This window comes from Aethalodelphis obliquidens, unplaced genomic scaffold (genome assembly GCF_003676395.1).
Source record: "Aethalodelphis obliquidens isolate GAN/ISIS:26980383/991018 unplaced genomic scaffold, ASM367639v1 scaffold5, whole genome shotgun sequence".
Taxonomy (NCBI): domain Eukaryota; kingdom Metazoa; phylum Chordata; class Mammalia; order Artiodactyla; family Delphinidae; genus Aethalodelphis; species Aethalodelphis obliquidens.
Genome location: NW_020837949.1, coordinates 35,895,274 through 35,906,444, shown reverse-complemented (window position 1 = coordinate 35,906,444; position 11,171 = coordinate 35,895,274). Strand labels below are relative to the sequence as shown.

At 38.0% G+C, this 11,171-nt stretch overlaps 1 protein-coding gene across 3 annotated transcripts; it reads right to left on the bottom strand.

Annotated features, from left to right (window-relative positions):
• Window positions 1–425: 425 nt before the first annotated feature.
• GPR85 (G protein-coupled receptor 85) lies at window positions 426–5,389 on the bottom strand. 3 transcript variants are annotated; one of them, XM_027102144.1, is made up of 3 exons: window positions 4,481–5,389; window positions 4,200–4,315; window positions 426–3,095 (listed from the first exon to the last, which is right to left on the bottom strand). In XM_027102144.1, exon 3 carries the CDS (start codon window positions 2,923–2,925, stop codon window positions 1,813–1,815), a length of 1,113 nt encoding a protein of 370 aa, XP_026957945.1. In that variant the 5' UTR covers window positions 2,926–3,095; window positions 4,200–4,315; window positions 4,481–5,389; the 3' UTR covers window positions 426–1,812. The 3 variants fall into 3 exon arrangements, with proteins under 3 accessions (XP_026957945.1, XP_026957947.1, XP_026957944.1); XM_027102146.1 differs by having other exon boundaries at window positions 4,200–4,312; XM_027102143.1 differs by lacking the exon at window positions 4,481–5,389 and having other exon boundaries at window positions 4,200–4,461.
• Between the last annotated feature and the right edge of the window lie 5,782 nt (window positions 5,390–11,171).

Sequence of the window (11,171 nt, the reverse complement as noted above, 5' to 3'; positions counted from 1 at the left end):
AAATAAAACCCCCAAACAAACAAAAACAATGAACAACAAACAAAAACAATAACAACTTTTCTGGTTTTGTCATAATGTAATTGTAAACCATTCTTCTTACAAGTTATGTATTTAGAATCCAAAATTTCTACCATGGCCCAAAATAAAATGTGATGTTTATATTAAAATTCTGAACCAACCAACTAAGCAGGTTTACATCTTTAAATATTACTGGCTTTGTAAGAATAAATAGGATAAATACGACAAAAGCTACCAAATAATGCTTTTGCAGATAATATTATTTGTCAGTTTATCAGCTTTAGGTTCCCCATCATTCATGCATTTTCAGTTCCAGAATATAGTAGCTACAAAAATAAAGAAACAAAACCATAATAAAGCTAGTCTTCCTATTTTGTGCTTGCCTCCCAATTAAAAAAAAAATTAACTGCCAAAAATGTAAAATTTATTCCAAGAAAAGTAACAGGCTACACAAGTAAATTTTGGCAAATGCAACTTTATATTGAAATTCACACATCTGTATCTTGAAGAATGAGACTCACAGACTCTAATGTATTTCTGAAATACTAGAAATCATATTATAAGCTTTCACAAGTTAAAACTGAAATAATTTAAACGACCAATACACTGAATGTGCAGAAAGTATAAACAAGACTGTGCCTTCGGTAGAATAAAGGCTTTACAAATTGTGCAGGATGTCATACTAAGGCTGTGGTCTCCCCTTGACAGCTGACTTAAAATATAAACACACATCAACTGCCTCCTTCTTAGAACACACTAGAATGGGTAGCACAACTCAGAAGAAAATCTCATTATCCCAGTGATGTGCACCTTAATTTTCAAACCATGTGAGGAAAAAGGAAAAAGAGTATTAAATGATCGTCCATGCACTTCCAGTTGCATGACCATGACCAGTTACTGATTCAATTTCCCATGACTCCAGTTTGCTCCAATGCTAAATAAGATGAAAGATACTAGATAATCCTTTAAGGCAACATGTGTTTATTCTGCATTATTAGAACTGCTCAGTTGTGACCGGTTGGTACCATTAATGTTGCCTCCCAGACCAGTATCTAGTATTTGTAAAATATAGATGAATTGGAAAAACTTTATACCAAATCAACAAAAACCACATAATACAGTTCGATGCTAGCAATTTCACTAGTAGGTAAGGAAAGTGGTATTTAGAAACAGTAATGTATTAATACAAAAAAAGTAAACTCTAATTGGAACCAATATACTGCTTTGGAATGCTCCCCAAAACTTACAAGGCGATTTTTTAAAAGTGTGGTAATCCAATAATTCATGGCATGTCTTTAGTGAATTACAGTACTTTAAGTCCCCAAATATTTTAGTCCTTGCAAAACAATAATAGTATGAAATGTTTTAAAGTCTTCAAACTTCTAAAATTAGTTTTTATCAACACATTTACCTCATGTCAACTTAATTTATTAAGATGTCCAATGCTAATTGGTTTTTTTTTGATGTTTTTTCGTAAGTAGTGATATACACAGCGTTTAGCACTGATACTTAGCACCTGCTACTTTCATTATCTAGTTTTCAACCACATAAAGAAACTTAGGGCAGTGGTTCAGTCCTTTCTTAATTACAAACCTTCGCCGGCAGTCAGCAGGATCACTCTGAGATTTAAAATAGGATTATAGGTGAACTATTGCAAAGACTGCAGAATGTTGCCCAAATCCTTATAACTGCTGATCCCATTCTTGATTTTCTTCTCAAGAAATGGCTACAGGCCACAATTGCTTAGCAGAGAAGGTTAGTGTTTCACAAGGCTAAAGATGTACAGATGCTCCTTCATATAACACAGTAAGGTTCCCTTGGTAACCTGGATTTTCTGCAGTAAAGAAGGGTTGTGCTGAAACAGCGCCTCAGCTCCCTGTTGGAGAAAATGCAGACAAAAGGATTGATTCCTGCTTGGGCAAAACTCATCCAGACAGCGGCTGTTAGAAATCCCCCTGGTACTACAGGCCCTCTTGCAAAAACTCTCCAGTAACAGGCCACCAGGTAGGGGCCCCACAAGGTTAAGAAGAGAAAAGTCATTATATAGAACATTCTGCTGATTCTTTTCTCCATTTTGAACTCATCTAAGACCAATAGCCTTCTTCTGCTCGTGGTGTTTGCATTTTGCCTGATGCCCAGCAAGGTGGGTGGTGTGGGACCCCTTCCAAATCCTGCTAGCCAATTGGCAGCTGCCTGGCCACTGGCTCCAGGGCCATGAAAAGTCCAGTTCTGGCTGACTGCTGCTACAAACTGGACTGGCTTCATTTTCCTTCGGTCGTGGACAAAAAATATCAGCTTGAGGTAGACAAGCTGTGTAGCTAGGAGGATGAGGGCAAGGAGCAGCATAAATCCTAAGGAATCATTAGCCCTGAAGGAGCGGTGTTGGAAGGTACATTGATCTTCTTCCCTAATGAATGAGTAAGTGCCCACATCCAGAACTGGGGGGAATGCCATGGCCACAGACAGAGTCCACACCATGCAGATCACAGCCAGACACGTCCAAAAGGTCAGCCTCTTTGTATAGAAGCGGTGATGGGCAATAGCTAAGTATCTGGTGACACTGATACAGAAGAGCATGAAAGCAGTGTGGAAACAGGACAAAACCCCCAGAAAGGCAATCACTTTGCAAGTCAGAGTCCCATAAGTCCAGGTAGAGCCATTTTTGACAGAGTTGAATACAAATGGGAAACAAATTGCAGATCTGAGGATATCTGAACAGCAGAGATCCAACAGGAAGTAGTAAGGTGCTCTATGCAAGGTCTTATCTTTCACTAGCAAAATGGAGATCAGAAGGTTGCCCACCACGCTGACTCCTATTATGAAACCCAAGGAAGTCAGTTTCAGAAAGGCTGTTAGAGGAGAGAGATTTTGCAAAATGTTGTCAGCTGCATGGCTATAGTTCGCCATAGATGGATGGAGGATAAAGATACAGCCTCAGTCAAGTCTCATGATCTAGATATAAGAACAAGGAAAAGATATATCCATGCATTTTACTGAAAATGTAATCCACAAAGAGAACTGATCCGATCTGCAGTCATGCTTCCTCTTTTCTTCCATTTGATTTGCCATCAGAATATCTGGAAAAAAAAAAGAGCTATCAGTTCTAAAGTTAACAAGCAATGATGTCAGGCAGTGCTAACATAAAGCTGTTCATTTATGGGGAAGCAAATAAAGTTTTAATTTTGAATAATATTATTTGCTTTAGTATTTTTGCTTGAGATTTCAGAGAATTGGCTTGTTCAGTTTTCTGAGCTAGATGAATTTTAAAATGTCTCTATTTAAAAGAACATACATTTGATTGGGCACCTTTAGGAGAGAAGGAATAAAATGTTCCCCAATTGTAAAATATGCCAGTCCTGGAGTTAATCACTAGTGTTGCAATGGAATCTACAAGATTGCTAATAGGAGACAGAGAAGAGACAACCCACATTTATCTGAGGTCTGTTAGTATCTGTCAGTGTTTTCCCTGCAGCTTCTCTGCTGATATGGATCCAAAGAACCCTTCCAAAATATATCTTTGGACTCAAGTGCCACTATTCATGCTGCATATTATAAGAGGAATATTTGTTGATTCATCTTAAAGCATGATTTCAACATTAGACTTCTAAATTAATAGGAACTTGTCCCAGGATTTGATGTGATTTAATCTTTTGTCTTTCCCTCCCCCCCCCATTTTTGGCAAATCTTTTCTCTTTTAAACCCACATGATTATTAAAAATGGTTAATGTAAATATTGGTCAGGGAAACACCCAGAGGAATAATGCACTTACATTTGTAGACCAGGGCTGCCTGAATTCAAATGAATTTAACATGAACCTGTATTTCTTGGGCAATTAAGCTTTTCCCATTTACACTGATTATCTTCGTTGCAAATCGCAAGTGGCTTCATTTTAAAACAAAATGCACATTGTCTCCTAGGTGTTGGGGAGCCCCACCAGGGAAATCGGCTTTCTCTGTTATTCCCACCAAGCATGTTTCCTTTGCCACTTCTCACTTGCCCGGAATATGCTGATAGAAGCCCAGGCAACACTGCGTTCGATGATTTTAATTTCCCCACCGGTACATCCCCGGGTAAATACCGATCGCATCATGCAACATTACGAAACCTGAAATCCGCCACCCCTGGATTTATAATGGGGGGGTGGAGGAGGGGGAGGGGGAGAGAGACATGCATTACATACGCGAAGATGGGGAGAGATTGCTTCTGTGCTGCAAGGGAACTGTTCCCGGTGATTCGCAGTCTGATATTCCTCAGTCTTGCAACGCTTTCCAGAAATGGAGCTCTCAGTAAGCCCTACTGAAGATGCATTGTCTGAATGTACTTCCATTATGCAGTTTATTGTCAAAAAAAAAAAAAACAAAAAAAAAAAACTCAAGGAGGGCTCTTTCCCGGTGAACCTGCAGTTTCATCAACACTGTGTGCCCCCTCCCCCCAAACTTAACCGAGAGTATATCCTCCTACCTGTTGGTGTTGGATATCCCGACAGACTATAGCTTCTTCTTTCTATAAACTGCTGATTTTTTTTTTGCCTTAGTGCCTTGACTGAACATCCAGGCAGGGCTCGGCGGCGCCTGCGCGCTGGAGCCTCCTTGAGCTCCAGCCGCGTCCTCCCCTGTCGCAGCGGCACCGTCTCCCCCAGTAACGCAGGGGCAGCGGCGGCGGCGGCGGCAGCGGTGGCGAGGGCGGCGGCAGGGGGCTACCTCAGCCTCTGTGGAGCCAACAGGAGCCCCGACCCTTTTCCAGAGCGGGCTGGGTTTATTGAATGTCCTGTCCTGTTGAACTGGCAAAATTGGCCTGTGTCCCCTTGCGGCTGCTTCTGAACTTTTCCCTCCCTGCATTGGGAGTGGGGTTTGGAAAGGCTCGTTCAGGACCTCAGGCCCACCCTCTTCCCTTAGGGCAGCGCACCCCGGAGCCCGGGGTGCCCGCCTCCACCTCAGCTTCCGGGAACCCTCGCTTTCCCCATTTTCCTCCATGCTCTTTTAGGGCGGTCCAAAGCATTGGGAGCTTCTTTCAGCTTTCTTCTTTAATGATTTCCCCAGCTGACTGCATTTGCAGGTTAGCTTGGTGTGGGGGAGAGTGGAGGGGAGGGGAGAAAGGAAAAAGAAAGGAAAAGAAAAAAAAAATTTTTTTTAAAAAGAAAAAAGGCATAGTCAGGAAAAATCTTGTCAATGGGGAAGAAGGGAAAGCAGGTTAGGGCAGCCCTTTGTTAGTCTTCTTCTGTTCTCCAGTGCACGCAGATATGCGTTAAGTAGGAAGAAACTAAGTTCAGAGGAAAGCTGCAAAATGATTTATGTCCATTCTACTTTAACGAATATGACTATAGAACGAGGCTTACACAAATTTTAAATGACTGCTCCTTGCATTCCACCCCACCAAGCAATAGCCTTTCTTTTGCTTCTTGCAAGTAAAGCTGACCAATAGATTGGTAATGTCACAGCAGTTGTATGTATGTGAGTTTCCTTCCCCCCTTTGTTGTTAAGGAAGAAAAATACTAGGAATATAACGATTCATAAAACTTATACCCGTCCGAAAGGTCCGGTGATATCACACGACAGTACATAGCCTGACACCTGGGTGCTTAGGGATGTCTCTGGAATCCAGATGTCTCTGGATTTCCTTATTTTACCATTTCGTAAGAATTTTGTTTGTGGGGGTGGTATAAGATTTTAAACGACAACTCCACCTCCAAAAAATGAGCAGAAATGCTTTCATTAATTCCCAAGGTAAAACGTCTGATTCTCCTCCTGCATGCTTATTGCTTTATAATAATCTGTTAATGAAACAGAAAAAATAAAGATCTTCTCTACAGCAATAATTTGATCTCCAGACAGCAGTAAAATACCTCATTGCTGGGTGGTGAGATTGTGACATTCGGGGGAACTCAAGCCAATCAGCATACAGATAATATGGATTAATTTACATATTGTATTTCTATTGGACATACCGAGGAAAAGCTTTCTCTGTTTAAAGCTTAAAAAGATTAAAAATGAATACTTCACTGTCATAATGTCACAGTCATGTTACAGTCATTACAAAATGCCCTATGTTGGTAATACTGAAATGAAGTTACATTTTCCTGATTTGTTTTGGGATGTCCTAAACCCAGTTAAGAAAAATAGATAATGATTAAAAAAAAAAAAGAAGTATCTCTTCACTTTGGCGTTCCCTTAACCTAGAAAAATCAATTCTACAGCAGTACTGGAAATAACTTGAGGGCATTTCGATTCTAGTGAAACATTCCACTTTCTTGCAAAACAAATAAATTCAGAAGTGTTCAAAACTATATGTTGGTTTGCAACTTGTAAGTGAAATGTCAAATTCATTTCTGTGAAACTACAAATCAATTCAGTTTGTTCCTTTTTACTTCCCAATTAGTGTCCCAATGTACTTTGCAAAGAGTTATTATCTCCTGAATTTAGGGAGAAAAATCTAGAATATGTAAACTTAAAAAAAAATTTTAACTAGAAAAATTTCTAGTTAAAAAATCTATAGAATAAGTGACTTAAGTTTGCTGAAAATTCATGATTGGCCCAATCTTAGGTGGTATGGATTAGGGAAGAGCTATTTAAAAGTAAATTAAAAGGATGACTGCACAGCCTGCCCTTGAGGCAATAATTTACTCTGCCAAAATGTATAGGGCCAAGATCCAAGATTGATTCCTTAAAAATGAGGGAGGGGTTATGTGTATGCAATATTCTTTCATATCCACAACTCACGGTATATTAGAGCTATTATTTTCCTTTGCAATTGAGTGCAGTTACATCTATTAGTTCTTCGGTTTTTACAGCTGTTAGATGAGAATGTCATTTTCTTGCCTCACAAGGGGGTTTAAGAAATTAGTGAGATATTTTCCATTTAGTTCATTAACTCTACTGGAGAAAACATGGAAGTCTGCATCTTTCATCAACAGAGATTTTTAAAAATATATTTAATACGTTAATGGACAAAAGCGTCATATCATCTACAGATTCTCAAATATAAAATTATCACTTCAGTTGTTCAGATCATAACCTTATTTGATCATAGCTAATTTCTTTTTGATTCCTTATATCACCAAACCTAGAAAAATTGATTTTCAGGTTGAGAGTAAAGAGACAAAGCAAACAACAAAATACTATATACCCTGGGTTTGAAGGATTCTAAAAGTTTGAAGAAGTGTAACGGTTTTCAAACTCTCGTCATATTACATTTACTGTATTGATCAGTGGATTAGGAAGACTGATGTAATCTGCTTAATTTGGTTCTTGTAATATATACAGTTTTTATTTCAAGCAGCAATTATCTTTTCAAAATTAATTGGACATGTCCGATTTTTGCCAAATTCACAGTCTCATGATGGACAAATGCAGTATTTTTGTTCTATGCATTATGTGAAAATGTGTCAGGAAGTAAACAATCCTTCACAAATGCAGAGAATGATAGCCTAGGATAAGCGTTCTAAAGATTTTGTGACCATTCATTTAAAGTACTATCTCTCCCACTTAACGCCTGTCATTAAACCTTTAAAAATATGTATCTTTGATAGTCCCAACTCTTAGTAAAGTCTAAAGTTATATATGAAAAAGAAGCTTCCATAAAATTTCTGGATCTTGGTAAGAATGGCTCTCACCAGGGACTTTTGCGCAGAAACATTTTCTAATAGATTATTAAAAAAAAATTCACTAACCTAGAATAAGTGACCAACAGAAAGGGAGAGTATGCATTTATATTTTGAAAATGGTTTTCACCTGCTAGTCTGTGGCAAAAAATGACCTTTTTCACAGGGACATCTAAGTAACTGAAAGTTTCTAGGGGGCTTTGTACTCATGCTTGAGGAACAGAATGGTGAAAGAATATACTATACCTAAAAAACTGCCACTGGATTTAAAAAATCATGCCTCTGGAGTTTGGAATAACCATAAGTGTGAACACCTCAAACAGTGAGATTTCTTCAGAATTTTAATGAGTTTTTAAAAGATTAAGAATATGGCATGTTTCCTTCCAAAATACTAAAAGTTCATTTGTCAGATTTTTCTCTTTACTCTGTCACAAAACAGGTTCCGATGTGTAAATATAATACATTTAAAAATTTAAAGCTAGCATCTCTAAGACCTTCCTTCTCATTTTAAGATCCAGGCTTTTAAAACTTAGCAATTTACCTTTTCTGATCTTTATTGTTCACAATTTCCTTCTCTCTGAAAACTTTAAAACTTGTTCCTTTATTTAATTCATTTAACAAACATTTGTTGAGGTTACTCTCTAGGAATCACTGTGCTAGATCTTGCAAGAAATGAAAAATCAAGAGATAGGATCAGTGTACAGGCAGTTGCATCAATGTAGGAAAAGCCTGAACTGGTAGAAGTTGAGGGGGTGGAATGAACAGAAACAAAGCGATAGATCTGATTGGTAAGAGAAGGTAGAAGCTGTGTTTTTTTGTTTGTTTTTTAATCAAGTGATTAGATAAGGGAAGCAAAGGAGATTGAGGAGTAAGAATTGACTCTAAGGTTTGGAGCTTGGATAACTAACTGGGAGATAGGAGATGCCATTAACTAGAGGTAGCAAAAGTTAAAAAAGGGGGAGCTCGTTTGGTAAGGAAGATAATGAGTTAATTTTAGACAGATTGAATATGAAATGCTGGTGGAACATTTAAATGCTGATGTTTTATATGCAGTTGGAAGTGAAGACCCCAAATTCAGGAAGTACTTATAGGTAGGTGATGGTGGAAATAGGTTAACTGTTGGATGACATTGCCAACCTTACCTGTTGAGAGGTAAGGTTGAGGTTAAATAAATAAACAGGCCCATCCTTCTCTGTCTGAACAAACTGCAAAGCTAAGATGATGTCTATATTTACGAAACAAGATGGAACATGTAAGAACCACAGCTAGAACAAAGGAAGAAACATCAGTGTCATAGACCTTGAGGGAGGAGAGAATTTCAAGGGAGGAGTGGTCGTCAGTATAAATTGTATCTAGGAGGTTTAAAAGGATGAAGGATTAGAAGATATGATTGAATCTGGTGGTGAGGAAATCATTAGCAGCCTTGGAGAGAGCAGTTTCAGAAGAGCAAGTCACACTGAAAGGGATTAACAAGTGAGGGGCATAGGCTTAAAGGTTTATAAGGTCAGGTTCAGAAACTATTTTGCTATTAATGACAGCACTGTTAGTGATGAAGGTTTTAATGAATTCTCTTGATGTTTTGTGAACAGTGTTAGTTATTTAAATAAATATAGCATGCCTTCTTCTTCTGGAAGTCTTTAAAACTCTTCTTCTATTACGCACTGTTTAAATGTGATGCTGTGAATGAGAGCAAATGCAAGTTTCCCTACCATGCCTGGTAAAACTTTAGAGATTTGATCAAAAGCCCTTGGTCTATTAAAATATTCTAAGTTGTCTCATTCTTTTTTGTCTTTTTTTTAAAGATAAAGTTAGTCTCAACCATGAAAAAGAGAAAAGTGACCTATGTGGTATAGTTTGAGTGAGTGTGGTCTGTGGGTGTAGGTGTGTGTGTGTGTGTGTGTGTTGGGGCGAGGTAGGGAGGAAAAGCAAGTGTTGGTAAAATAATTAAGAATTGGGAAATTTAATTTAATATTCAGGTTAATGGAGAGTCATACATATCTTATATGGATTATAAATTTTCACAGAATAAAAATGCAATATAATTTTAAAAACTCAAGAAGTCTAAGACATTTTTTTCTTTGATTATTCAGGGTTACCTCAGTAATACAGTGAGTTAAGGCCATTATTATAAGCACCAGTTATATGATAATATGAGTGGATTATGGTTATTTAAGCTTTTGTGGTGTTTAGCTTTTTGATAAATGGGCATTATTAAAACATGGCTGAAAGTAAAGAACCTTAGACTAATTTAAGAGCTTCCCATAGTAACTGTCCAGTCCTGCATTCTGATTTTCTGGTTAGCCCTTTCACTTTCATTTCTCCTAATTTTTAAAACTTTATAATTTTCTCTTTACAGAGTAATAATTCTATAAAAAAAGGACAAACACAAAATTCCCATAATTCATAAACATGGTTACTACTTTAACGTGGTTAACATTTGGTAAAAATAAAAGTGTGATATCTGCCTAATTTTACATCGGAAAGGACATAAGTCCTGGCACAACATTATTTCATTCCTTCTATAAATGTCAGTCTCCATCAGAATAGGAACCCTATGAGAGTTCAGACAGTATCTTATTTTGCCCTTTTCTTCCCTGGTGCCCAGATTCAGCACATAGAGGGCACTCCACCCTTTTTGTTGAATGGGTGATTATGAACCTACTACATAAAGGGTGCTGTGCTAGGCACTGTGAGGAGGACACGAAAGAAAAAGAAGAAAAAAAACAGTGACATAGGCTCCAGCTGAACTCTATGTTTTCTTAATTTAATAAGGCTGGGATAATTATTTGTATTATGGGCAGAAAGTTTTCTTGGCCAAGGATTTACTCTGGATTTGGGCAAGTTTTGTTTGCTTCTTAGCCTTATTACATTAGCATTTACATGATTCCTTATTTGCCTTACTACTTAATAATTTCAAACCATTTTTTAATAACAGTGTCTGTCATGCAGATTATGAGCCAAGAGCAGAAATTTATGCTTTGAGCTCCTAACCTGGTGCTCACATACATGACAGAATATCTCAGCTTTTATCTGGCCTTGGACTTACGATCATTACTTTTTTTTTTTTTTTTTTTTGCGGTATGTGGGCCTCTCACTGTTGTGGCCTCTCCCGTTGCGGACCACAGGCTCCGGACGCGCAGGCTCAACGGCCATGGGTCATGGGCCCAGCCGCTTCATGGCACGTGGGATCTTCCCGGACCTGTGCACGAACCCGTGTCCCCTGCATCCGCAGGTGGACTCTCAACCACTGCGCCACCAGGGAAGCCCTGATCATTACTTTTTTAACAGCCAAAAGGGTGGTGTGTCCTGAAAACAAATTTAAATCTGATTTACCAATACAGAAGTGAAAACTTGATAATATAAAAAGAAAATTTTAAATGATGAATACTCTTTAATTTTGCAAATGGATTTTCATAATTATAGAACAGACAGGAAAAGGGTTGAAACAGAATCTGGCCATTCAGCTACTTGGAAAAAGACTTCACAAAGATGATATTACTCTTAGGTGAAAATCAGGATTATCTTTTCTTACACTTTGTCTTCTTTTTAGAAGAT